The following is a 26,713-nucleotide window of genomic DNA, read 5'->3' on the forward strand; positions in this document are numbered from 1 at the left end:
TTGAGAAAATAAAAAATAAAGAGCAAATTCCCTATCACGTTAGTGCTTGCAGTATCCTCAGGGACAAAGCTGGGGCAGGTATTATCATCACTTGGGGAACTAGGTAGAGCCACTAATGACAACCCAGAAGTCTTCTAATGTTATTGGCCAGGTCATGGATTAGAGGGTGGGCTGGGCCAAGAAAAGACAACCAGAGGAGGTCTGGTATTGATTTGGATTATCAGCATGGAACTTCCATGGTAAAAAAACTGGCTTTCCAATGAGTCCAAAGAATCCTATTCCTCCCTCATAGCAAGCCCTGAAACCCCTGGCCCCTGTGTGAGAAGGAAGCTGACCTCAGCTCTGTTCATTCCCAACAAGAAGCAATGGAAGCTGTGGTCAAAATTTAAGTCCCTGTTGCCCGGGGTTGGAGCTATCTCTACCTAGTAACCCCCTTTTCCTCAGCCCTGGCAACTTTTCAGCCTGGATCAATCAGATGATCAACTTGAACCCCAGATTCGCAGGTACTTTTCTTTCCTCCAACTGTGATTCAGAGTTGAGGGGAAAAAAAAAAAACAAAACCTTAGGGGCCATGACCTTGGTCAACTAAAGCCTTCCATGAGGGACTTAAATTTGGCCAAGACCCTCTCTGTCTCCCCAAAGCAGAGGCAGACAGGGGTCCCTCCCATGATGCTCTACAGCCCCTCCTGGAGGGACAGAGCCCCTCTGTCTGTCTTCCATATCTACATATGAGGAAAAGCTGGACCACTGTGAAACTTTCTGCTGCTCCGAGGAAAAGGGAACTTGAGGGTCCCTTGGGGATCCAGGAATCAAGTGCCGCCCCAGCCCCCCAAGAGGTGACCCCTCCAGGGTCACACCAAGTCAGGATTCCAAACTGGGCCTCCTCCTGCCTCCCAGTCCTGCATGCTCTCCTCTGCCCTTTAACCCTTTGATGGCCTTTGACCCCTCACATCATAACACTTTCCTATCTGGTTTCTCTCCTGCTTTACTTCAACATCTTCAATGAGACTCACAGGCCTGGAGAGTTGTGGGGGCCCCCGGATCCCCCCAGGGCCCAGCCAGCCACCTGAGGGAGCGAGTGACCTTTGCCCCTTGCGGAAGATAAATTCAGGGGCTGCCACCTGCCCCACCTCGGGAAAGCCTACCTTGTTCTCTGGAGTCGTGCCGGGGCTTTGCCAGTCTTCAGTGGAACACCATCATCTTCAGAGCCAGGTTCCCCTCTGCTTCCTTCTCCTGCTGACTCTTCTCTGGACACAGCATCTCACCCCGCCCCCCACTTAACTTCCCGTCCAGGGCTGGGTGGCCCTGAGGCTCCCCCCACTTCCACCTCCCGCCGCCCCCCACCCGGCTCCCAACTGCTGAAGGGCTGGGGGCCACAGGTGCAGGGAGCCCCAGGTTTCTGCCGAGACCGTGTCCGACCCAGGTAGGGGCAGGGTCTGCGGGGCGGCCGAGGGGAGAAGCGGGACCCGGGGTGGGGAAGGGGCGTCCCTGTGCCTGGCACCCCTGCCCAGCACTGTGTGGCCGAGCTGCTGGGGCCTGAGTCACGGCTGACTGGGCCGCACCCAGCCTGGGTGATCCAGGCCGGCATAAGGCGATGACTGGGCAGCCCTCCGCATGACCGGCCGGGGTCGGCCTTAGGTGTTTTGACTCAGACCTGCCATAGGCCGTGTGCATCAGGGCCGGGTCCCTTTGTCCCTGTCCCTGCAGAAGCCACATGTCGCAGCTGTCCCCGAGGGCACGGTGACCCCCCAAGCAGCCTCTCCGTCTGCCTCAGCACCCCGGGAGCCACCCCGGCCTGTCAGATGCGCCCTCCTCTGCAGGCCCTGGGGACCCACCTGCCCGACCCCACCCCCGGCCTCTGGGCAGAGACCTTTGCCCCTCCCCGAGAGGAAGACCGCCCATGGGGAAGTCCGGGAGGTAGGGGGTGGGGCTGGCTATGTCCAGGGCTCCCCACTCTGAGAACAAGGTAGGCTTTCCCGAGGTGGGGCAGGTGGCAGCCCCTGAATTTATCTTCCGCAAGGGGCAAAGGTCACTCGCTCCCTCGCCGCTCGGAAAGGGTCCCAGGGGCACCCCTGGGTCCCAGGCCTGGCGTGGAGGGTGGGGGTGGGGGTGGGGTGGACAGGGACAGAGAGAAGGGAGTTGGAAAGAAAGAAAACCAATAAGGAAGAGAAAGGGAAATGAGAGCAAGCGGACATTGACCCCATACCTGCTCGGCGACAACAGTGACATAATTTTCGGTGTTGGTGTCGTGTCCCAGGAAATCTCTTGCAGCCCTGCAAAGCGGGCTGGGTGCACCCATTGCCCAGAGGGGGAAGCTGAGGCTGTGCACAGCAGATGGAGGTGGGGGGGGTGTGAACTCATTTTGCTTAGCTCTAAAATACTTTCTCATTGCTCTCTAAAGAGAAAAAAAATCACATTAAACGTGATGGACAAGAATCTGTTTTGTGGCTCAGATGTGACTTTTGTCTCTCTAACCCAACTTGCCAAATAGATTCATTATCCTCCCCCCTACATGGGACATGAGTCCCAGGGGAGTCACTTTCCCTGGTGACGTGGGACACGACTCCCAGGAATGAGCCTGGCCCTGGCATCGAGGGGTTAAAAATGCCTTCTTGAACAAAATGGGGAAAAGAAAGGTAATAAAATAAGGTTACGGTGGCTAAGAGATCTCAAATAGAGTAGAGAGGCTATCCTAGAGGTTTCTGTTATGCAAACTCCAGCTAGATATCCCAAATGGCCACGGTATGCCAAGTCTTAACCAATATCAGTCCCAAAATACCTAGGTCCCTATCTGAGATTCTATAAAAGGTTCATTCACTAAGTTTATCTCTCATAAACTTAACACCAGAGTATTCCTATGTCAGATAATGCCTAAAACCCAGAGATAACAGCCTCTTTAAGAACAACAAACAGGTGCAGCCCCCTTCCCCATAATTTTGACACCCCTCTTCAATATGAACTAGTTAGGGTCGTCTCTGCCCAGACACCCCTGAAGATGGAGAAAGAGATTAAACGAGAGGAAGAGGTAGCAACAGACAACATAGGATTCAACAAAGGATTTCGAATACTGAATCTTTATATAAATATATTTTTTTAGATGCTGGAGTATTGGAATAGCTAGAAGGAAATAACTGAAATTGTGGAAATGTAACCCATAACATTCTTTGAAATTTGCTCTCTGACTACGTGTTAAATCATATTTTGAAAGTTATCACTGTTATGTATATATGTTAAAGTTCACAATAAAAAAGTATTAAAAAACAAAACAAAACAAAAAACTGGTGGACAGCAAAGGGGCTGAGACTTTGGAGGCTGAAGAAAGAGGCTGAAAGTTCTGTCACTTCTGAGCTAAGAGCTTATTAAATAAAAAATGAAGCTTTGGTCATGGCGATGGCAGCAAAACCTTGTCAATGTGATTCAGACTGCTGAATGATATACTGAAAGTCGTTAAATATGATGTATATATGTTACCACAACAGAAATTTTTTAAAAAAGATGATGCTTGGCACAAAGCTGAAAAAAAAAAAAAAAAAAATGGGGTTGCCAGATTCTATACTCTGTCCTTTTTCCTCTGCAGTGTCCCTGCCCTCTGGGTCTTCTGTCTACTGTCTAGGGGACTTTCACCCTCTGCCTGTTACATGCAGCATTGGCTGAGGGGCTGGGCTGTTTCCTTGAAAATCCTGGAAAAGGACAGCCAGCTCCCTGTGGCTTTGGCGGAGGGCCACACCAAGGGACCCCTTGGTCCTGCTGAGCCTGGTGCCAGCTCCTCTTGGCACGTGGCTGCTTTGCCTCTCAGCAGAGGGTTGTGCAGTTTATTTTGAGACTCTGGGGGAAAGTTGCTTTACATGTTCCCAGTTTGCACCGCAGCAGACAAGCAATTGCTACCAGGAGCCCGTTTGGCTGCGTTTCCCAGTCGGTGGTCATGTAGACCCCGATGACAAAGACATCCATGCCTCTTGTGTGCTATGGTGGGACAGGACTGACCACATGTGGGCCCCTCTGCCTGTGGCTGGAACGGACTGGAAAGGGCCCCCTGCAAGCCGCCCACAGCCTCAGGAAGCACCACGGGCTCTGCGGGCCCTCAAGAAGGGACAAGCCCCTCTGGGTGGGAGTCGAGGGGCAGGTGGCATCAGGGCCAGACCTTTAGCATGCAGGGACGTGATGGGGGGCAGGGCAGGGCAAACACTGGGGAGGTGCATTGGGGAACCCTCTGGAGTGTGGCAAGAAGGCAGGGATGGAGTAGCAGAGAAGGCTGGGGTGGAGAGCAGGGGGCCTTGAATGCTGGGATGAGGAGCTGGGGACAGTTGCCGTGGGCAGTAGGACAAGTCAGGTCCATCGCAGGTCTGTAAGCTGGAGAGGAATGACAAGAGTGAGGTTTCAGATTGAATAATCGGGCCCGGGTGCCAGAAGCCGGTGGGTGGTGGAAAGAGGAGGAAGGGCTGCAACTGATGGATGTTGGAGAAACCACAGGATTTAGTGAGCAGTGGGGAGAGGAGAGGCTGGGATTCTGGAACTTCATGGGGAGGCAAAGAGGAAGCAGAAAGCTGGTGTGGGGTTTGGGGGGGTCGGGCACGGTGGCTTTGGCTTTGAGGTACCGAGAGGGCTCAAAGCAGACATGCCCGGGGTGTGGGAGGGGGCCTGGATTGGAGCTGGCAGTTTGGGGTTCCTGCAGTTGTGGGCTCATCAGGAGACAGTGCAGGGATAACAGGTCCTCAAAGATGGGGGGCAATGGGATCCCTTTCCCCACCTCACCCCAGAGTCTGGAGCTGCCTTCTCTGGCTTCCTGGGGAGTGGGTGCCATCCCAGATCAAAGCCAGCCTCAGACACCTCTCCTGGGGCTTATCGACAGAAGAGGAGGCTGGAGAGGGCCCAGTCGGGGATTTGGGGTGCAGACAGCCACGACTGGGCTCCCCAGCTCTTCCTCCACAGACTGACCTCTGCCCTCTCCGTGGGCAATCTCTGCGCTAGCCACAGTGCCAGCTGCCCTTCCACTCCGGGGACCTGAGCGTGCCCAGCTTTCGGTGTCTGCCACCTCCCACCCACAGCTTCCTAGCAGCCCAGCTGAGGAAACCCCCCAGACGCTGAGGCGGGCAGAAATGAGTGAGCACGGGCCCCTTGCCGTCGGCTGGGTCTGGAGCAGGAAAGCTGGCACTGGTGGCACTGGTTTCTGGACCCGGCTCCCGGCTGTCCGCTCCCCAGCCTTTACTCCCCTCCTCAACACACTTGCCTCTGCCTTCCCCTCCAGGCTGGGGTACGGAGGAGCTGCTGGGGCTGGTCTGCCCTGCTCTTTACTGAGCTCCAACTGTGTGCCTGGCACTCTACTGTGTGCTGGGATACCAGGAAGCAAAGCAGATGCACATCCGTCCTCAGCAGCTCCAAGCTGATGGAGCAGACATTAATCCAAACACCACACTGACGAGGCACAAGGATGAACCCAGAGTGGGGGCCCCCTCCCCCATCTTGAGAGAACTTATTATCAAGTTGTTGAACATAGAGCTCAGGCAGGTAGGGAGGAATTGCTGAGGATGAGTCCTTTAGCTGAGATCTGACAGGGAGGGGGAGTGAGTTAACCTGGCCAAAAGGACAGGGAACAGCATTCCAGGCAGAGGGAACAGCATAACAAAGGCCTTCCAGGAGGAGGGAGCTCTGGGCACTGTGGAAGCCAAAAGGTGGCCAGTGGGGCAGGAGCCCAGAGAGCAAGGGGGAGGGCAGCAGGGGACAGCAAATGACCTTTACTAGATCTTTAGTAAATATCCTGAAAGATAGTGGGCAGCTGCCTGGAACCCTCTGGTTGGGAATTGGGGGCCTGGAGTTCTAGCTAGAGCCCTTTTTTGATTAATATCGTCCATGCCCTCACTATGTTTAGACCCTTGAACACCCTGAGCCTCTGCTTTAGCTTTCTGCCACCTGGAGTCTCTGCCCCTTCTCCAGCAGTCATTTGGGCCTCAGCTCCGACAGACGGACGTCACCTCTTCCAGCAGCGGCCCTGACCACCCACATTGCCTGACTCTTATTACATCACCCTGGCTTTATTTTTGCCGCCTCTCCCTGCAATCTCAGATGCTCCTTTCGGTTCTTTGGCTGCTCTGTGGTCTGTCCGCCCCCTCGGCCGGCAGCTCTGGGCCCACAGGGACTCATGAAATTGCCAGCCAAGTTACAGGGGTGGAGGGATAATGGGAAGATGCACCCCCCACCCCGAGCCCAACATGTCTGCATTCAAACTGCTTCCCCACCTCCACCAAGTTATCCATTAGGGAGTGGAGGGGCTCTAACAGCTGCACCTCACAGGAGACACCTGGGGGGCAATGCTTCACTCACTGGGAGGGGTCTGGGAGCATTTGGCTTCAGCTGCTTTTATATGTACCACTTGCCCCGCAACTGGCCTCCCGTGAGAGATTCTGGTCCCAGACTAGCTGGGCTAGCCTGGGCTGCGTCTCCAGGGTGGACAGGTAGCTCCACAACACATGCAGTCAACACCCTCACCCCCACCCTTGCCCTAATTATCAAGCTCCTGGACAGTGGATAAGAGGGGTGGGGAAAGGAGGGCCCACCCATACTCCCAGAAAAGCCATCCTAGAATGTCAGGCCCAGTTCACTGATGGGGAAACTGAGGCACACCCCAAGAGAGGAAGGTGCTTGTCCGAAGACTCAGAGCTAGGCCTGAATGGGGGCCCCTGACTCCCTGAATCCCTTGCTAACCCCCCACCCCCAAGCCACTTCCATTTGATGTCACATAGTTACCAAGTGGTCGCTAAGTGCTCCTACTAGCCTTTTGGGGCCTCCCTGTTCCTTGGGGAACCCCGTGGTGGGTCCCCCCCTGCCTCCTCTCCCCGCCACCCCTCCATGCTGTGATTCTACCCTTCTGGGGCCCCAGGCCCAAGGGCTGGAGAAGGTGAGTGGGTCACGGTGGCCTTTGACTCCTCCCAAAATACCCCATGTGGGGCTGTCCTCCACCCCGGACACCGAGGCCTGAGCCCACCTCAGCCCCCCAATCCCAGGAAGTGCGGGTGACCAGGGACCGATGGAGGTTGAGTTCATCAGCCTCCAGTGGCCCTTTCTTTGCAGCTGCTGCTGCAATTGTCTCAACCTGTAGGGCCTCTCCAGAGGAGGGACCCTGGGATCTGTCACCGTCTAGTCCATTTCACAGATGTGGAAACCAAGGCTCAGAGATGTTAAGGAACTTGCCTCAGGTCACCCAGACAGATGGGCTGGGGCACAGTTGGGAGTTTGCACCCAGCCGGGCGTGTCTGACTCAAAGTGCTAGAAGCCCTGTGTGTCGCTCTGTGCACGCAGTGTGTGTGTTCCCAAGTGAGCATTTGCTGCGTGCCCACTGAGGGCCGGGCAGCGTGCTGGGGCAGCGGCGTGGTGGTGAGCTCACAGACAGATTCACTCCACAAGTGCTCAGTGCACCAGAAACGCCCGTGGCCCTCCAGGATGAAACACGAACATATCCACACACAAATGCACACTGGAATTACACACACACACAATGCTCTCAGATACTCTCAAACATAAGCCCTCGTGGGGACACTCAAATCCAGACTTCAAGATAAGGTGAGAGAGTTTTACAGGCAACACATATCAACACATCAACACGCACACTTACCCCAGCTGCCACCCTCAAGGGCCTACAAGCAACCCACACCCACCAGCATCCCTTCCTGGACAAGGTGAGGCTCTCCAGCCCCGAACCCCGTGTCGTGGATGCTCGAGGCCTTGCCACCCAGGGACACCCCCTCCCAAAAGGCCGTGTTCCCCCCAAATCCCCTCCCACAAGGCAACAGTGACACAGGGACTTCAGAAACCAGGCAAGTTTTAAATACATGTTGACACAATATTAATGTTAAATACACATCATAAATAAGCCTTATAAATATGGAACAGATAAAAACTGACAATAATCCATAAATTAGTCATCCCTCCAAGGGACGGCCCCCTCCAGGAGGGCACGTTTCAGCACGAGGAAATTCCACGGCGCACCACCAGGCGGAGCCACTGGCGACGGGGACCCAATCCCGCATCCCTCCCGGTGGGGGTGGGTCTCGCTCACCCGGAATCTCGATTTACAGAGGGAAATGTGATGTCCACGCTATGTCACGGAGTCCCAGCAAGTGACGGGCCGAGGGGGCCTTCCGTGATCCCCAACCTACTCGCTGCACAAAGAAGTCCAGAGAGGTAAAGCAACCTGCCTGAGGTCACACAGCGCATCAGCAGCCCTGAGTCCCGTTCTCCGGACCCCCAGATCAGTGCTCCTTCCAGGACCCTCTGGCCCTGCCACAGCTGCCCAAAGTGAGGTCATCCAAACTCTCAGGTGTCCAGCCTGAGACTTGCGATGAGGCAAAGAGGGCCAGCTCAGGTCCTGACCTCCCCGTTGGAACCAAGCCACCACGGAAAGGAGGAAGTCTGGGGACAATAGCACTGCAAGTCATGAGAGGGAAGGGCCCGGCAGGCCTCCGGGGAGCGGAGCAGGGGTGGGGGGTGGGGGGGGTGGCAGTCAGCTTGGCCGTGAGTCAGCCTGTGTCATCAGATCCCTGAATCAATGGAAAGTCGGCCCCGCGTGCCCCAGCCCAGCCACCCCACCAGAGCTGGGGAACTCCGGGGCTGGGGGTGCCTGATGGCTTGACTTGTACCCCCCCACCCCAGCCCGGAGGAGGTAGAAGGGGTCTGTCCTGCTCCCACCCCTTAAAGTGCACTTCTGAGTGGTGAAGGATGGAGGGGAGCAGGTTTGGAGACCCCGGGGAGCCCTTTCCCCAACCCACCCCCATCCTGCACCAGCTCCTCCCATCCAGAAAGCATCCTTCACCACCTGCAAGGGTTGCTCCTCAGGCTACCGAGGTAGCATCCTTCTGCCCCTTCTGGAGGGTCTTGTCCTGTGGCCCCATTTCCACGGGGCCCGGCGGGGGCTGTGCCTCCGGCTCCGGCGCGGCCTCTCCTCCCACTCGCCCAAGACCTGCCCCACGGAGCGCATGAAGCGGTGGTAGCCCTGCAGGAACTTGCAGCCCTCTATCTTGCGCTGAAAGGCATCTGGGGAGGGGGTGAGGGGCAGCGAGTTCCCTGGGCTGGCCTGCGTGGGCTCCGCCGTATCCGAGGAGTTGGTAAGGAGCCGGGACATGCAGTAGATGTTGTTCTTGATGCCGTGGATGAACGGCTTCACCATGTGCAGCTCCGCAACATCCCGGGCCTCCGATGTCTCCAGCTGGAAGGCAGCCAGTCTGTGCAGGACCTGGTCTTGGATGGCATCGAGGATCTGCAGGAAGTCCTGCTTGCTGAGCCCCCGCAGGGCATCCTCGCTGGGGAAGGTCCCTGGGCGCTCCTTGCAGTGCTTTTGAAGCCCTGGCACCTCCAAACCTTGAATGTGAATCTGGGGGTGGGGTGGGGGGTGGGAAAGGAGCATCAGGGGCTGAGCCCTGGAGCCACTTCCCTGCTGCCTCCCCCATGAAGATGGTCTGCTCTGGTCAGTCTTGAAATGTGAGGCCTCCTGGACCACCCTAGCCAATCCTCCCATTGCACAGATCTGGAAACTGAGGTCCTGGGTGGGGAGAGGACTCCCAGGTCCCTGTGGGAAGGGTTGGAGAGGTGCTGAGTGTAGAAATTATGTTGTTAGGGAGGCAACTGGGCTTCATCTCTGTTTAAGTCACTACCTGCCCCGGTGCCTAGAAAAAGCTCGTGGACAGCGCGTAATAAACATATGCTGGACAAACGGACAAAGGCAGCAGGGAAGTGGGAGGCACGCGCCAGGCTGATGGAGCGAGGAAAGCTCGTTGCCCCCTTAGCTTCTTGGGATGAGGGCTGGGATGGTCCACATGGGCCCGGAATGACACGGTGACTCAGTTTCCCCACTCACCCCATACGGAGTGTGTTGGGCAGGTGGGGGGTGGGCTCGATCCTCCCCGGGGCCCCTCCTGTCCTAACCCTCTTGGTTCCCTGCGACTTGGGTGCCACGAGGGGCGGGCCTCACATAGTGGTCCAGGAGCTTGGTGCTGTTGCCCATGATGTCCGCCTGTGCCCGGAGCTGGCCGAGGAGGGCTTGGTACTTGCCTGAGCAGCCACCCATGGCCGCCGTGCTCAGGAACAGGAGTCCAAGGACCACACCTGGGCAGAGAAAGGGGGTGTCACCTGCCTTGTTGGGGAAGCCTTGGGCGGTTCTCTAAGAGGAGAGTTTCAGAGGCTCCATCCCTTTCATCCCAGACTTTGGGTGAGTGAGCACCTGCTGGGGCCACCGCCACCTCCTCAGGACCCGAAATGGGGTGGGAGGGATGGAACGATGGCTACAATTCACCAAGGAGACCAGGAGTGCCTGGACTCGCCAACCCCTGGTGCTAATCTCAGGTGCCAATCCCAGTGGCCCATGTGGGCTGAAGGGTGGTCCCCCAAGATCAGCCACCCCGAGCCCCCATAACAGACCCCACCCTCTGTGCTGGTGGGTGGAGACCTCTGGAGCAGCCTGGCACCTGCAGAGAGCTTTCCACCCAAAGCTTCAGCCTGAAGTGGCTGTTCGAGATCATTGCATGCACATCCCCGTTTTACAGAAGAAAGGGTCACACAAGGTCACACCCCTCACCACCTCCCTCCCCTCTCTCCATAAGTGGTCACTTTGGTCAGGTCCACCGGCGATGCTGGGGGCCTCTCGGAACGTTCCAGGCAAGCCCAGTTACCGCTAGCCCGACCCCCCCTTGCCCACCCACCGGACACCGGCAGCCACATGGTCGGAAGGGGCAGTGGCGCAATGCCCGGAAGGCAGTGACACCATCGTGCCCTTCCTAAGAACTGTCCGGCCCCTCGGAGAAGGCTGGCTGGAGAGGCCCGAGGAGCTGGGCGTCCAGGGGCGGTGACTGCAGGGGACCCCTTGCTGCTGCCCCTGGTGTCTGAGCAGGAGGGTCTGTGTGGGCGATGGCGTGTGATTGTGGGTCTGTGGGTGCCTGCAGGGTGTGTGTCCCGATCCGTGTGCAGGGCCAGGTAGAAGCTGCCGACACGCAGGCCTGGTGCCCGCTAACCGTGGGGCCTGGGTCTGCACGTGGGGCTTCCCGGGTGGTGAGACTGAGGGCCAAGACGACGTCGTCTGGCGCTGTGGGTGGCGCCGTGTGGGCGTGGCTAGCGTGATCCTGTGGGTTCAGGGTCCCCGGGCCTGGCTCACTGCTGGTTCCCATCCCAGACCCACCAGCTTGGGGAAGAAGGAGGCGGAAGCTCACCTGGGCAGAGGAGGCCCCCGCAGCCCCTCGAGACATTACACCATTTCCCTGTCCGGCATCTGCAGCTTCCTCCTCTGCCCAGTGCATATGCCGCTGCCTGCTTCCCCATCCTGTCCCCAGAGCACCCCCTTCCCTCCCTTCCACTGCTGGGTTCTTGGTGGACTCCGCTCTCGGCCTGACCTCCTGGCTCTCTCCCCACTGCAGCATCTTTCAGCCCGGTAGCCGGGCCCCCAGCCTCTGGAGGGCAGAGGGTGCCTGCCCGCTCCCCGCCAGAGCCAGTCAGGGGAGGAAGGAAGTACTTACTGGGCAGCGTCCTCTGCGTGAGCTGCGCCCGCATGCTGGGTGCCCGCGCTCTGGCCCGCGCCTGTTGGGGGTGACACCTCCCGGCTGGGAGCCCGGCGGGCCGGCTGCCACTTTATGCCCGCCGGGGCGATTGGCCAACACCTCGTGAGGTGGGTGGGGAGGGGGAGGGGGAAGGGCAGGCCTTCTGGGAACATGACCCCAAAAACCAAAGTCTCCCCGGGCGGCCAATGGGTGCCGGGTGCGGCGACGTGCCCGCTCCTCCTCCTGTTTTCTTCGAATTCGTTCTTCGAGGTCAGCCCCACGCCCAAGGATGATGCAAACCGCAGCCTCAGCCTTTCTGGGGCGAGCGGGGTGCAGGGGGTCTGCGCCATCTGGAGGGGACTATGCCCCAGGATAGTGGGGAGTATCTGGGAGCCGGGCCCCCAAAGGGCTCCCCTGCCAGGCTTGGTCCAGCAGCCATCAGCCTCCCCAGGACATCCTGGTTCCGGATGAGGGGTGCAAGACGTCTTCCTTCTTGAGCACCAGCCCGCCCTCCCACAGGGGCTGTTGGGACATCTGTAGGCAGAAACCACCGGGCCCTGGGCACAGAGCCAGACCCAGACTGGCAGCCCCGAGATTGTGGGTCTGGCGACAGGACCAGCATCCCCCAGCCCCAGGCTCCTGGTGGTGTCCTACTCCCACCGTGCACCCACGCCACGCAGCCAGCCTTCCCCATCCCAGCCGTTTCTCTGTGGATGGGAGAGAGCCAGCCACTGGGAGCAAGAGAAATGGGAGACCAGGGTTTGAGCCCACCAACATGCTGTGTGACCTGGAGCAAGTCACTTAACCTCTCTGGGCCTCAGAGGCCCCACCTGTAAACTGGGGAGGGAAAAAGCACTTCCCGCTCACCTCACAAGGCCGTTGCTGTCATGGACATAAAAGGCAAAGCCCTTTGAAGGAAAAAGAAAAGATGAAAGTCTTCTTCCAAGTATTGGTTGTTAGGGGTGGCGAGGTTGGGGGCGGAGGAGACAGGGAAGCTGTGAGCTCAGAGGGGAAGCCGGGGAGGGGGAGTTGCCGCGGTGACGGTTGGGGACCAGGTTTCGCTTTCTCTGAAAGATAACAATCGTGGGTCGGTCCTCTGCTTCTCGCAGACTTCTCTGAACGTCGGCATCAGCGTGGAGAGGCCCTGGAGAGGAGATGGTGCCTCCCCAGTCAACCTGCTACTTCACTGTAGGGTAAACTGAGGCCCAGGCAGGAGCAGATAAGGAGGCAGGAGTCTGGCCCAGGCCTGCAGGTCATGCCTGGTGGCCTCAGCACATCCCCAGGCCAGGAAGAGGGTCTTGTCCTGTGCCCTCAGGAACCTGGCTGGGAAGAGGGCCTCAGAGTGCTGGGGAGCGAGGGTGTGAACCTCCAGGGAGGGCTGAGCTGCTCCAGCTACATTGAGTCTGCAGAGCCTGGACCGGGAAAGTCCACCGTTGCCCATCCCCACCCTAGGGCCCAACATGACCCCCAAAGCTGTTGCCCGGCTCTGCACCACGGTAAACACATCCGCCATCGCTCATTTATTCATTCAAGAAACTTCGTTTGGCCCTGCTCTGTGCTGGCCACTCCCAGGGGCTAAAGACCCAGAAGTAGGCTGCCCTTCACCCCCATCTACTTGCTGTTACCCCAACTTGGAGCTCACCGCAACAGGCCCAATCTCCCCATCATCGCCACCCCCATGGCCCAGTTCTTGATTCTTAGCTCAAGACTGACAAGGCCACCAAATTCCTCGACTCGGCACCCACCCCCGCGACGCCGTTTCCTGGGGCTCACGCCAAGCCCGTATCCTTCTCAATTTCACATCCTTGATCTCATCTGAGCCTTGCAATAGCCCCAGGAGGGAGCGCGGCGGGGCAGGGAAGCCTTCGCTAGTTCTAATGAGGAAACAGAGGTGCAGAGAAGTTCAGGGTCTGCTCAAAGCAGGAAAGCCAGATGGCCAAAGAGCTTCTTGGCCCTCGGCTGCAGCCAGCTCCACCAAAACACCCGGCTGGCTCCAGATGGGGCGGCCGGGCTGGACGCATAGCTGGGATCTGTATTCATTTCCTAGGCTGCCGTAGCAAAGCTCCACAAATGGGGGGCTTAAAACAACAGAGGTTTATTCTCTCACAGCTCTGGAGGCCAGGAGTCTGAAATCCAGGGGCCTCAGACCACTGCTCATTTCAAAGGCCCTAGGGGAGAATCCTTCCTTGCCCCTTGTCTTAGTTTGCCCAAGCTGCTATGACAAGTACTACCGAATGTGTCGACTGAAACTGCAAGCATTTATTGTCCCGTGATTTTGAAGGCTAGAACTCCAACATCAAGATGTTGGCAAGGCCATGCTTTCTCCGCAGAGTCTGCAGTGTTCTTGTGCTGGCTCACTGCAGTCTTTGGGGTTCCTTGACTTGCATTTCTGCCTCCGTCACAAGGCAATATCCTCGGTCTCCTCCTGTGCCTTCCTCTGACTTCTGGCTTCTCTTTATAAGGCCTCCAGACCCAACCCCAATTCACATTTAAATAAGACCTTCGATGATCCTATTACAAATGGGTCCTCACCTGACTCACCTTAACATTTTCAAAAACACTGTTTACAAATAGGTTCGAACCCAAAGGAATGGCAATTAAGAATGAAGACCGTGTCTTTTATTGGGGAACACTGTTCAAGCTGCCATACCTCTTCCAGCTTCTGGGGCCCCAGGCACTGCTTGGCTTGTGGCTGCCTCATCCCACTTCCAGCTTCCATTTTCACCTGGCCTTCTCCGCATCTGAGAGTCCTTTCCTCTTATAAGGACACCAAGTCATTGTAGCCAGGTGCCACCCGAAACCAGTACATTCCCATCTCGATCCTTATCTAATTACAATTGCAAAGACCCTGTTTCCAAATAAGGTCACATTCTGAGGTTCCAGATGGACATGAATTTTTTTCGGAGTGTGGTGAGACACTGTTTAACCCATGGCAGGACCTGAAGTCCAGGTGACCTCAAATTGCTTTTAGCCAAGTTGGATACATCCTAACCGCTTGTGACTACACTCAAGGAAATTTGGGGTAGATGGTGCATCTGCAGGAATGGTGCACCGTCAGGACCTACTGCTGGTTTTCAGCTGGGCAAGGGCCAGGCTGGCTGCAGGGGTGCCTCCAGATGGGCTGTGATGCAACCCCCATCTTGCCCACCTGCGACAGTGTAAGTCACTATGGCGATGTCCCCAGTCCACTCTAGTTTACAAATAATAGTAAATCAGACACCACAATCCATAGTAATAATTTCAGCTACTGTTGACCGATCTCCATGCTGGGGGAGGGCAGGCAAGAGCCTTTACCTTATTCTATCCTCCCAGCAATCCTGGAAGGCCATGTTGCCTCCTCAGTTTAAAGACAACACCAAGGGTGCAGGAGGGGAGGTTGCATTGCCTGAGGTCACCCTGGGAGGAGTTAGGAGGAGAGGAGCATGATTTGAAAGACCACGCTCATAGCACTTGCCTAATCGGGGTGGCGGACACGGGGACCGGATTACCAAAGTCAGGGAAGGTTTTGCAAGAGGGCACAGCCAGAGGGTTGCAAGAGGTGAAGGTGTTCAAGGAGGGTCCAGAGTGAGCGGGATGGGGTCCAGCCCCCAAGGTGAGGAGGCCTGGCCAACCCTCTGAGCAGAGTGAGGAGAAGATGCGTCAGTGTTTCTGGTGATGTCAGCACCCAGTGACGTCTACCTCACCACCAGGAAAAGCTTGCAACACGGCCCAGCCGGTATAAATAGGCCCGACCACAGGGCCCGCTGTTCTCCTCTTCCCGCGCCACGTCAGCCTCGTCCGCGTGATTCGTGAGAGGAAGAGAGGCCCAATCTTCTTGGTTCCTCAGAACTGCTGTTTCTGTGCCTTTCTGGCCCACCCTCTGGCTGCTGGGGGCCCTGCCCCTTTAAATGCAAGGACAAGCCCCAGGTGGGCCAGGGAGGCCCATCAAAACTGGGTGACCCCAGGTTGCTGGGCAGGAGGCAGGAGACTAACCCAGGTTCCATCTCAATGCCCCTGTGACCCCAGTGTTCTTGGCCCAGTTGTATCCCCTTTCTGAGCCTCGGTTTCCCCTCTGTAAAATGCAGTGACACAGCTCAAAAATGAAAAGACAAACAACTCGCTTTAAAAATGGGCAAAGGTACCCCACTTCAGTGGTTGCTAACATGACCACAGACATAGGGAACTGGTGGTTTGATGGGTTGAGCCCTCTACCGTAGGTTTTACCCTTGGGAAGACGGTTGCTGCAAAGGAGAGGCTAGGCCTCCCTATGGTTGTGCCTAAGAGCCTCCTCCCGAATGCCTCTTTGTTGCTCAGATGTGGCCCTCTCTCTCTAGCTAAGCCAACTTGAAAGGTGACATCACTGCCCTCCCCTCTACGTGGGATCAGACACCCAGGGGAGTGAATCTCCCTGGCAACGTGGAATATGACTCCCGGGGAGGAATGTAGACCTGGCATCGTGGGACAGAGAACATCTTCTTGACCAAAAGGGGGATGTGAAAGGAAATGAACTAAGCTTCAGTGGCAGAGAGATTCCAAAAGGAGCCGAGAGGTCACTCTGGTGGGCACTCTTATGCACACTTTAGACAACCCTTTTTAGGTTCTAAAGAATTGGGGTAGCTGGTGGTGGATACCTGAAACTATCAAACTACAACCCAGAACCCATGAATCTCGAAGACAGTTGTATAAAAATGTAGCTTTATGAGGGGTGACAATGGGATTGGGAAAGCCATAAGGACCACACTCCCCTTTGTCTAGTTTATGGATGGATGAGTAGAAAAATAGGGGAAGGAAACAAACAAACAAACAGACAAAGGTACCCAGTGTTCTTTTTTACTTCAATTGCTCTTTTTTACTTTAATTATTATTCTTGTTATTTTTGTGTGTGTGCTAATGAAGGTATCAGGGATTGATTTAGGTGATGAATGTACAACTACGTAATGGTACTGTGAACAATCGAATGTACTATTTGTTTTGTATGACTGCATGGTATGTGAATATATCTCAATAAAATGAAGATTTAAAAAAAAAAAAAATGGGCAAAGGGCTCCCCACTACATGGGACATGACTCCCAGAGATGAGCTGGGTCCCGGCATCTTGGGATTGAGAACATCTTCTTGACCAAAAGGGGGAAGAGAAATGAAACAAAATAAAGTTTCAGCGGCTGAGAGATCTCAAATGGAGTCGAGAGGTCTCTCTGGAGGGTATTCTTATGCACTACATAGATATCCCTTTTTAGTTTTCAGTGTATTGGAATAGCTAGAGGAAATACGTGAAATTGTTGAACTGCAACCCAGTAGCCTTGATTTTTGAAGATGATCATATAACTATGTGGCTTACACGGTGTGACTATGTGATTGTGAAAACCTTGTGGCTCACATTCCCTTTATGCGGTGTACGGACAGATGAGTAGAAAAATGGGGACAAAAATTAAATGAAAATTAGGGTGGGATGGGGGAGATGGAATGTTTTGGGGGTTCTTTTTTACTTTTATTTTTATTCTTTTTATTGATTTTTTTGGGGGGGGAGAGTAAGAAAATTGTTCAAAAAGTGATTGCGGTGATGAATGCACCACTATATAATGATACTGTGAACAACTGACTATACACTGGATGATTGTATGGTATGTGAATATATCTCAATAAAACTGAATTTTTAAAAAATGGGCAAAAGACTTAAATAGACTTCTCTCCAAAGAAGATATACAGTGGTCAACAAGCCCATGAAAAGATGTTCAACATCATTAGTTATAAGGGAAAAATGCAAATCGAAAGCACAATGAGGTACCACTTTGCACCCTTGAGGATGGCTAATATCAAAAAGACAGGCAAGATGCAACATGAGACGAAACAGTTTCAGTGGCTGAGAGATTCCAAATGGAGTCGAGAGGTCACTCTGGTGGACATTTTTATGCACTATATAGATAACACCTCTTAGGTTTTAATGTATGGAATAGCCAGAAGTAAATACCTGAAACTACCAAACTCCAACCCAGCAGTCTGGACTCCTGAAGACAATTATATAATAATGCAGATTACAAGGGGTGACAGTGTGATTGTGAAGACCTTGTGGATCACGCCCCCTTTATCTAGTGTATGGATGAGTAGAAAAATGGGGATAAAAACTAAAGGACAAATGGGGTGGGATGGGGGGATGATTTGGGTGTTCTTTTTTCACTTTTATTTTTTATTCTTGTTCTGGTTCTTTCTGACGTAAGGAAAATGTTCAGAGATAGATTGTGGTGATGAGCGCATAACTATGTTATCATACTGTGGACAGTTGATTGTATACCATGGATGACTGTATGGTGTGTGAATGCATTTCAATAAAACTGAATTTAATAAAAAAAATATATAAGGTATAATTAAAAAAAAAAAAAAAGACAGGCAAACCTAATTGAAAAATAGGGTGGGATGGGGGGCGGTGATTTGGTTGTTCTTTTTTTATTTTTATTTTTTATTCTGATTCTGATTCTTTCTGGAGTAAGCAAAATGTTCAAAAATAGATTGGGGTGATGAATGCACAAGTATAAGATAGTATTGTGAACAGTTGATTGTACAGCATGGATGATTTTATGGTATGTGAATATATCTCAATAAAACAGACAAAAAAAAAAAGACAGGCAATAAGTGTTGGGATGAAGTAGGTATATTGGAACTCCCATACACTACTGGTAGGAATGTAAAATGGGGCAGCCTGTTTGGAAAACAGTTTGGCAGTTACTCAAAGAGTTAAAAATAGATTTACCATATGATCCAGCAATTCCACCCCTAGGTAAAGACCCGTGAGAAATGAAAACATATGTCCACGCCAATGCTTGCACAGACATGTTCATGCCAGCACTATTTACGACAGTAAAAAAATGGAAACAGCCCAAATGTCCATCAACAGATGGATGGATAAACAAAATGCAAACATTATGCTAAGCCAGGCATAAAAGGCCACATAGTGTATGATTTCATTTTATGAAATGGCCAGAACAGGCAAATCCACAGAGACGGAAAGCAAATCAGGGGTTGCCAGGGGCTGGAGAGTGACGGCTATAGGGTATGGGGTTTCTTGTTGGGGTGATGAAAATGTTCTAAAAGCGATAGTTGCACAACCTTGTGAATATACTAAAATCTGCTGAATTATACACTTTTAAAAGGTGAATTTTACAGTGTGTGAGTGATATCTCAATAAAAAGGGATGCAGCAGCCAAAGCTCCCTCACAGGGAGGTCAGGGTGACTCAGGAGCTAAGGCACGTGAGGGCCTGGCCCGTAGCAGGAGCTCGGTGACCCCATCGCCTGACCCCCAGTCACCAGGACACACAGAGACACACACTTGCTTATGTCACAGGGCGGCTTTGAGGGCAATTGGGAAACACAGTGTTACATAAACCCGGGGTGAGTGAGCCCAAATCTACAGGCATGCTCCCCAGGAGGTCAGCGGGGCCACCCCCTGCCCCGGGGATCCTGTGGCTTGCAACCCCTGGGGCAGCAGCTTCAGCCTGCCCCTGGGTTCTTCTGGGTCCTGAAATGTCCACAGGTGTAGGAATCCATGTCCTCCTGTGCCCAGTGACTCCCCAAAACTGGGTCCATAGGCCCAAACCCCCATTCAGGGAAGTGCAGGAGAGAGAGAGAAAACTCACTTCTGTTCAATAAGCTCTTCTGTCTGCTTTACCCCATCTCAGGCAAAGCCATGCTGCAGGGAACCCCCAAACCACAGGGGTGGCAGGTGGGGGCTGATGCATCTACTCTGACTGGGTTGACAACAGCCACACCAACCTGGTTACAGCAGGTAAGGCGCACACCTGGCCCTGCTGTCCACTCCCAGGTGGGCCCAAAATGACCCCTCGCCCTCTCTGAGCCCAGATCCTCATCTGTGAGGTGAGGGTGGGTGATATAACCACTGAGGGCCCCACCACCCTACAGAGCCAGGTGGAGTTGCTTGGTGACCCCAAGCACTAAAATGTCACTTGAAACAAAAGAAATGCCAAACAGCAAACGGGCATAAGGAAATCCAATTGAGCGCCAACCCTCTTCCTGATGACAGCATACCATGTCTATTTTGAAACTTCAGTTCTTGCCAAAAACAACGTTTGGAGCCCCAGGTACAGGCTGTCTGCCCAATGGTGATAGTGGCACAGGTTTCTACGTGTGCAAGCTCGGTTGTAAGCATTTCACGGGGACTATGTTGCCACATCCTTGTGCATCTCAGGAGGATGAGGTCCTGTAAGTCTCTGTCCTGTAGGTGGGGAAACTGAGGCCCGGCAACGCCCAGTCATTTGCTGAAGGACATGCAGCTTGGGTGGGGATCAAAGGCAAGTCTGAGCCTGGGAGGCCCTGCTGGAGCACACAAGATTGGCCCAGTGCAGCTTCCAGAACTGATGCCACCACGTGGCTCAACAAAAGCGTGAGCAAACAGCTGTTATTGTGGGAGCCTGGCCGGGCATGGGGGAGGCACGGCCAGCTGGTGGAGGAGGTTTTGGTATTTCTGCAGGATTGGGAAGAAAAGGCCAATTTTTATTGGTAGAGGTGGAGAAAAGAGATGCTGCAAATTCCGTACAAAGAGAACCTCGTGAGCTGACGTGGAAGTGGGGCTGTGGCACAAGAGTTTAGAGAACGGTGACCATGGTGTAGTGCAGGGAGGAGGTCAGGGACACAGGAAGGGAAGGAGGCAGGGGGCGAACAAGCTTCCACTGCAGCCGCTCTGGAGGGGCTTGTATAACACAGGCTGGTCCTGCGGCCCCACCCCCTTGCTTAAGTCACTCCCCTGGTTTCCCACTGCCATTCAGAAAACGCCAGAGTCAGGGCCATGGCACTAGGCCCTGCCCACCTTCCCAGTGTGGCCCAAACCTTGCTGACCCTCTGTCTTCTCTGACCTTCCTCAGTCCCTCAAGGAAGCAAAGCTCTCGCCCCAGGAGCTTTGCACACACTGTACCCTCTGCCTATGGAACTGCCACCTGCCGTCCACAGCCAATCCAAACTTCACCTTTTCAAGATGGACCATCCCCCCACCACAGGCTGGTAAGCCCCCACACCGAGATCCTCTCCAAGTACCAGATACCCTTCTTTGTACATTTTTACAACCGCGGAGTTGTCTCCCTGGCCAGACCAAATTCTGAGAGGGTGTGCACTTTGGTTGTGGCTTCCCCTCATCTCTCCAGGGCACGGCACAGGCACAGAAGGTAGTATGTGCTCAAAAAATCCTTGGTGAATGGATGAATGAATGACCATACAAATGAGGCCAAGCGCTGAAGCCCTAGGACAGGTGGGCAGGAGATCTCAGACGTGTCCCCACCCGATACCAGGAGAGCCTGCAGCCAGCTGTCTGGAGGGTGGGGGCCACCTCTCCACTGGCCGCTGGGTGGGAGCGGGTCCCCCCCTAGAGTCTTTTCCATGCACTGTCCCGGGCCCCTTTCCCCCAAGTGGATCAGAATTCTATCATTCACAATACACAGAAGCATATGATCATCTTTTTGGGAAGTCTCAGTTTGAAAGATGCTGACTTATTCCTTTATGGTAATTTTTAAAAAGCAAATTGAAAATCTTCTCTTTTACCCTCTGCGGATTTCAACATTTTCCTGGAAAACGAACTGAAAAAAGAAAAAGAAGAAGGAAAAAAAAAAAAAGCCACGGCATTTCTCCTGCTTCCTTAAATAATTCATTTCAGAATGAATGCCATATAAGCCGCACCGGATGGCCGCATAGAACTGGGCGGGGACGGTCCTATATTTTGCTAAAACAAGCAAAACACAAACAAAAACAAAAACAAAAATCATGGTGGCTTTTCCTTCCCTCATACAGCCTATATATTTAAGCACCCCTTCGTGTCAAGCAGCAGGCAAGAAATCTGAAAAACAAGTCAGCAAGAAAAGCATCGCTTACAGTCGAGTGAACCTACTTTTATATCCAGGTTTTGACGGGCGACGACGCCCACGCACGCACGCAAGGCACGCAACGCAGCCCACGTGCACGCACGCCGACGCACACACGCAAGGCACGCCCACGCACGCCCACAGCCGCAGAGGGATACGGAAGACCCGTTTGTCAAGCTGTGCGTTTCTCACCCCAGGCTCCAAAAGCGGGTGCCCCACTCAGCCTGACCTTCTAGGTATCCTGGGGTTTAGCAATGAACCTGTGTCCTCAGCAGCACTGATCAAGATCTGTCTGGGTTTGCCAGGGCTACTGGGACAAATTCTATAAAGAGTAGGAACTTACTGACTCACGGTCTGGGATGCTAGAAGTCCAAAATCAAGGTCTCGACAGGCCACGCCTTTTCCCAGGGTCTGTAGCGATCTGGTGCTGGCTTGGCGGCGTCTTCCGTCACGCAATGGTCTCATTCTCCTTCTCTGGCTTATCCTAACGGAATGTGTCGGACAGTCTTCTGCTTGCAAGGACTCCAGCCACACTGTATGGAGGCCTGACCTCATACACTTTGACCACCCTTAACCGATAACATCTTCAAAGTTCCAGTTTACAAATGGATCTGCACCCAATGGACCAGAAGTTAGGACTTGAATGTGTCTTGTGTGGGGACGTGATTCAGTTTCCAGCAGAATCCTGCCCTGGGACTGACACTGGACCCTGGAGACATGCCTCCCTCTCGTTGCTGGAGTTTGGGAGACAGGATGATGCCATCTTCCGCACTCGCACGGGGCGGGGGTGGGGGTCGTGCTGAGGGGATGAGAAGGTGTTGACACAGTCAGAAGGCCCAGCCATCTCCCGGAGCCCCTCGACCCTGCCTGATACCAGCTCCTATTGCTTGGTAATTCCCAGCCCCACGGAAAAAGGCACGAGATTCTTCTTTGCTCGTTGAGCTGGTTTCCTGGCACTGGCAGTTGGGAATCCTGAGTCCTGCAAAACGTGAGAGACAGGCAGGAGTCGGGGTGGGGGTGGGGGTGGAAGGAGGAAGTGGGATGGGCACGGAGCCTTCGCCTGGAGCTGGCTGCCACGGGCATGCTCGGTGCCAAAGGCAGTTAATCGGTGCCCTCGGCAAAGGGTCAGGATCTTTGCTCAACAGAGAAGGCAACTGGAAGAAAATGGGGGGACCAGGCCAGGGTCCCAGGGGGGTTGTCTCCAAATGACAGCACGGGTCCCAGTGGGAAGCCTTGGGCACAGACACTTGCAGGGGTGCTGGTCACAGGCCCCTAAGAAATTACCTGCACCGGGGGCTGTGGCAAAGTTTCCTTTTTCCCCTCGTGGACAGGGAGGCTCTGAGGAAACCCTGGGCATTTATCTTGAGATGAAAAAAGGAAGCACATCTTGCCATTTCAAGGGGAGAAAAAGCCAGGCACACTTGTTCTGTCCAAGTGCCTGCAGAAGTCAGATCAGCCCATCCAAAGAGTGTGTAAGGGACAATTCTTGCTGGAAGGAAGAGAAGTGGAACAACAGGGCATTAAACTTAAGCAAATGCTGGGCACCTCCACAGCCTAGAAGGCAGAGCTTAAAAACATGCAATCCCAGGAAAATCGACTGGGCTGGAAGACAGCTAGGCAGATGGCAAGGGGGCAAGAGAAAGTCCAAAGGGTCCCCCTGGTTTTCTGCCTGTTTGGGAGTCATCCAAAGGGTCTTATTTGCAGATGTAGAAAAGGCTGAATTAAATTAAAACGACCAGGGAGTGCAGCTCAGGACAGGGAGAGGCTCCCAGCCCAGGGAGAGAGAGCAAGCACATGTTGAGGCACCTGGTGGCAGGGCCATTGGACAGATTGGTGCAAGCTGGTGGGGGAAGGGGAAGGGAAGATGGGTGATCAGGGAGGGAGGGGACACGCTATGGGTTTGCGGAGGGGGGCGATCACTTGTATTGGGTGGGAAACTGAGGCAGAGAGACTAGTGGGAAGGCTGGGGCTGTTTATGGTGGGGCAGAAAGCAGGGGTAGGCTTGCCACAGGCTGCAGCCAGAATAAGTGGGATAGGGAAGGAGTGAGTGGAGAGGTAGAAGGAAAACTGGAGAGGCTGCAGCTGAGGCAGGGGGTGGAGCCTGATGGGGGGCACCAGCACAGCCCACCACTCTCCTGGGGACTGCATGGGAGCTGGGCTTTCTAAGAATGGGGCCAGGACTAGGAGAGGTGGCAAGAGCCAGCCAGTCCCTGGCAGACCCCTGATCAGGGAGAGGCAGGGAGACTGGGGGGTGGGGGTGGGGTGGGGCTGTCAGTCCAGGGAAGGGGGGTGAATGGGCGGGCACCCCCAGGCACACATGTGGACACAGGAACATGAAAGACACAGACGCACACACTGACACGCACAGCCCCAGCCCCATACAAAACCAGACATGCAGAAACACAGCTCCAAATGCTAGCATGTGCAGAAGCACACTTGCCCAGATGCACATGTCAGCCATGCACACAGAGGCACACGTGCAGACTCAAATACACAGAGACAAGTACACAGCCACACAGGACACACTGTCACACACACACAAACACACACTTTGCTGCCAAAACAGACTCCCCTGCAGAGATGCCTACACGGAGCCCTCTGTAACTGCAAATGTAGTTCTGTGCTCAGACACCCTAGCAGTACATGCGTCCACTCGGAGTTGGAGCCAGCACCCCCATGTGAGGCAGCTGGGGTTCTGGGAAAAGTGAGATACACACCATGGCCACTGCCCAACAGACCCACCCCACCCAGCCCGGGGTCAGGGAAGAACCGTGGCCAGGCCTCGCGTGCCTGCCCACTCACCCGTTGCCACTGGCAGCAGACACCCGGCCGCAGACGCGACGGCTGAGAGGGCGCGGGATCTTGCAAAATCATTCCTGTCCCTCAGAGTTCAGCTCAAGTGTCCCTTACCCCAGGGAAATTCCCCAGGCCCCTGTGGGCACAGTTAACCTTCTTTTGTAAATCCTGCATCTGCTATGCTGTGTGACCTTGGGCAAATCACTTTGCCTCTCTGTGCTTCTTTTCCCCCTCTGTAAAATGGGATAATAATACAGTGTTTTGAATACATGAATTAACAGGGCATACCACTCTCATGTGACAGATAGTGACACGGAGGCAGACAAGGGAAGCAGTTACCTGTGAACACACTGTCAGTCTGGCTCCCCCTTTGTTCTCCTGCTTCCTGCTGGGACCCTTTCCACCAGGCAGGATCCTGGGGCTGACGACCACCAAGAGATCATGCAGTTTATTCCAATTTATTCCACTTCAGCTTTAGGGCAACTAGGCAAGTCTGGAGCTAGGTGGCCTAGACTGGCAGGGGTAGGCTGAAGACTTTAAATTTCTGCTTGAATGACTTTGAGGAGGACTTATGAGGTCACTTCCTCTGTGTTGGCATGAGGGTCAGAGAGGGTGCAAGCGAGTGGCTGCCTCTCACTGTCCGAGGTTTCCTCATCTCCCGTCCCTTCCCACACAAGAGCTCCCAACGCTGGCAGAAGCCAGACATTGGGCTGATGGTCAGAGGGTTTAGACCGCCTTCCCCTCCCTCCAAAGCTCCCAGGCACCAGGTTCCCATCTTGATGGGGATGAGCAGTCAGTTCCCTGAGGCCTCACCTTTAGACTCGAGTGAGGCTATGCTGATGGGAACAGTGGACAAGGACTCCCGGGGCTGGGAGGTCAAGGATGTGGCTGCCAGCAGGTGCCTCCAGCCCCAGCCCCAGACTGGCCACAACGACTTCCTTTCTCCAAGATCCTCTGGGGGCCTGGTTGGGACAAGGAAGGGGTTCCGTGAACCCTTTCTTCACCTGGGACAACTCAGAGCCCACCTGCCTGACCAGACCCAGGACACTGACCATGTGTGAGGTTCAGGGTCATTCCTCTTCAATGTTGAGGGTCCTCAGGTGGGTCTCTGGGTCTCCCTGACACCCCCAGAGCAGGTCACCACTCCCCTACCCCACCTGCTGAAGGTCGAGAGCAGGCCCAGTGACCCAACGGGTCCAATGCCCTGGGAGCTAAAAGTCCCTCCACAGTAAGGAATGCAGTGGCTATGTTGACCCCCCCAGGACCGGGTCCGAGTAAGACCAGCCCACAGGGGTCAGCCTGAGGCCCCACAGATGTGCCAGTCCTGCAGGCAGCCCCAAGAACTAGCCGAGGCCAGGGAGGGTCCGGGAGAGGACGGAGGTGTTGATGAGTTGTACTTGAAGAGCCAGAATGTCAGGAACATCCAAACCAGGCAGACAGACAGATGGACAGACCCCCAGAGCTGTGCATGGGTCAGGAGCTCCCTAGCTGCAGGCTAGGCAGCTCCGAGAATCTGAGTTCTGAAGCACCTACCTCAAACCCAGGACATCTGCCCACCCCGGCTGGGGCCCAGATATGTCAGGGGAAAGGAACCAGGGGCTCCCCCTTCCCCCAACAAAGGATGATCTCCAAGGGACTGCCCCTTCCTAGGACCACGGGTGATAGGGTCCTAAAGGAGCTGCCGTCTAAGTCTGTCTCCATACACATGGGGAAACTGAGGTCAAGGGAACCTTCGGGGCTGGCCTAGGGTCCCACAGCCAGGCACCCCCTAAATTTCCTGCAGCTCACTCACCTGGGCCAGGGCTCTGCTGCCGGCCCCTCCGATCTGCAGCCCGAGGCCCCAGCGCCCGGTTCTCAGCCAGGGTGGGCGGGTTGCCAGAAGCTGGCCCCTGTTCTGGCTTTTCTGGGGATCCACCACGACCTCTGAGTACGCCGAAGTCACACCCTTCTTCCTTTCATAGCACGGGCGGGTCTGGGCTGAGGGTACCTGATAACCTCCCGGGCCCATCTTGGGCCCCATCAGGCCAAGTGGAATCCCAGCCTCGTGGCAGGCAGGCTCTCAGTGATAGGACACCCGGGCCCAGACGGGCCAAGCCTCTGGTCCAGGTGCACAGCCATCGAGGGCAGAGTGGGCTCCAAGTGGCCTCCAGACCCCGGTATGTTTTCCTGGCCCTGCACCTGAGCAGGGAGAGACCTGGTCTGTGGAGGGCCCTGGCAGTGAGAACGGATGATCTCTTGACCAAAAGGGAAGGCTGTTTGTGAGCGACAGTCAGAGAACTCAGGCAGCAGTCCAAAAGAAAGCAGGCTGCAGCCTGGAAGAAAGATGCTCTCAGGTCCTCCTCGAGGGGGCTTCACCACAGGCCAGCCACACTCAAGGTGGCAGTGGAGGCTGGGGACCCCCCCACGCAGGAGAGTCAGGGAGTCCTTGCCCATGTTCAGAACCTTCTGGGTTATTCCGGAAGCAGCAAGGAATGAATGAAGAGCCCAGGCTTTGGAGCCAGGCGGCGCTGTACAGGATTCTTCCACTTGTCATGTGACCCTGGCTGGGTCAATTCACCTCTTGAGGC

The 26,713-nt window shown here is 54.8% G+C and overlaps 1 protein-coding gene across 1 annotated transcript; it reads right to left on the reverse strand.

Moving 5' to 3' along the window:
* Positions 1-7,796: 7,796 nt before the first annotated feature.
* On the reverse strand, positions 7,797-11,596 carry OSM (oncostatin M). Its single transcript, XM_037817249.1, has 3 exons — positions 11,493-11,596; positions 9,959-10,092; positions 7,797-9,361 (listed from the first exon to the last, which is right to left on the reverse strand). The coding sequence occupies exons 1-3, from the start codon at positions 11,524-11,526 to the stop codon at positions 8,828-8,830; spliced, it is 702 nt and encodes a 233-aa protein (XP_037673177.1). The 5' UTR covers positions 11,527-11,596; the 3' UTR covers positions 7,797-8,827.
* Between the last annotated feature and the right edge of the window lie 15,117 nt (positions 11,597-26,713).

Source organism: Choloepus didactylus, chromosome 23, assembly GCF_015220235.1.
Source record: "Choloepus didactylus isolate mChoDid1 chromosome 23, mChoDid1.pri, whole genome shotgun sequence".
NCBI lineage: Eukaryota > Metazoa > Chordata > Mammalia > Pilosa > Megalonychidae > Choloepus > Choloepus didactylus.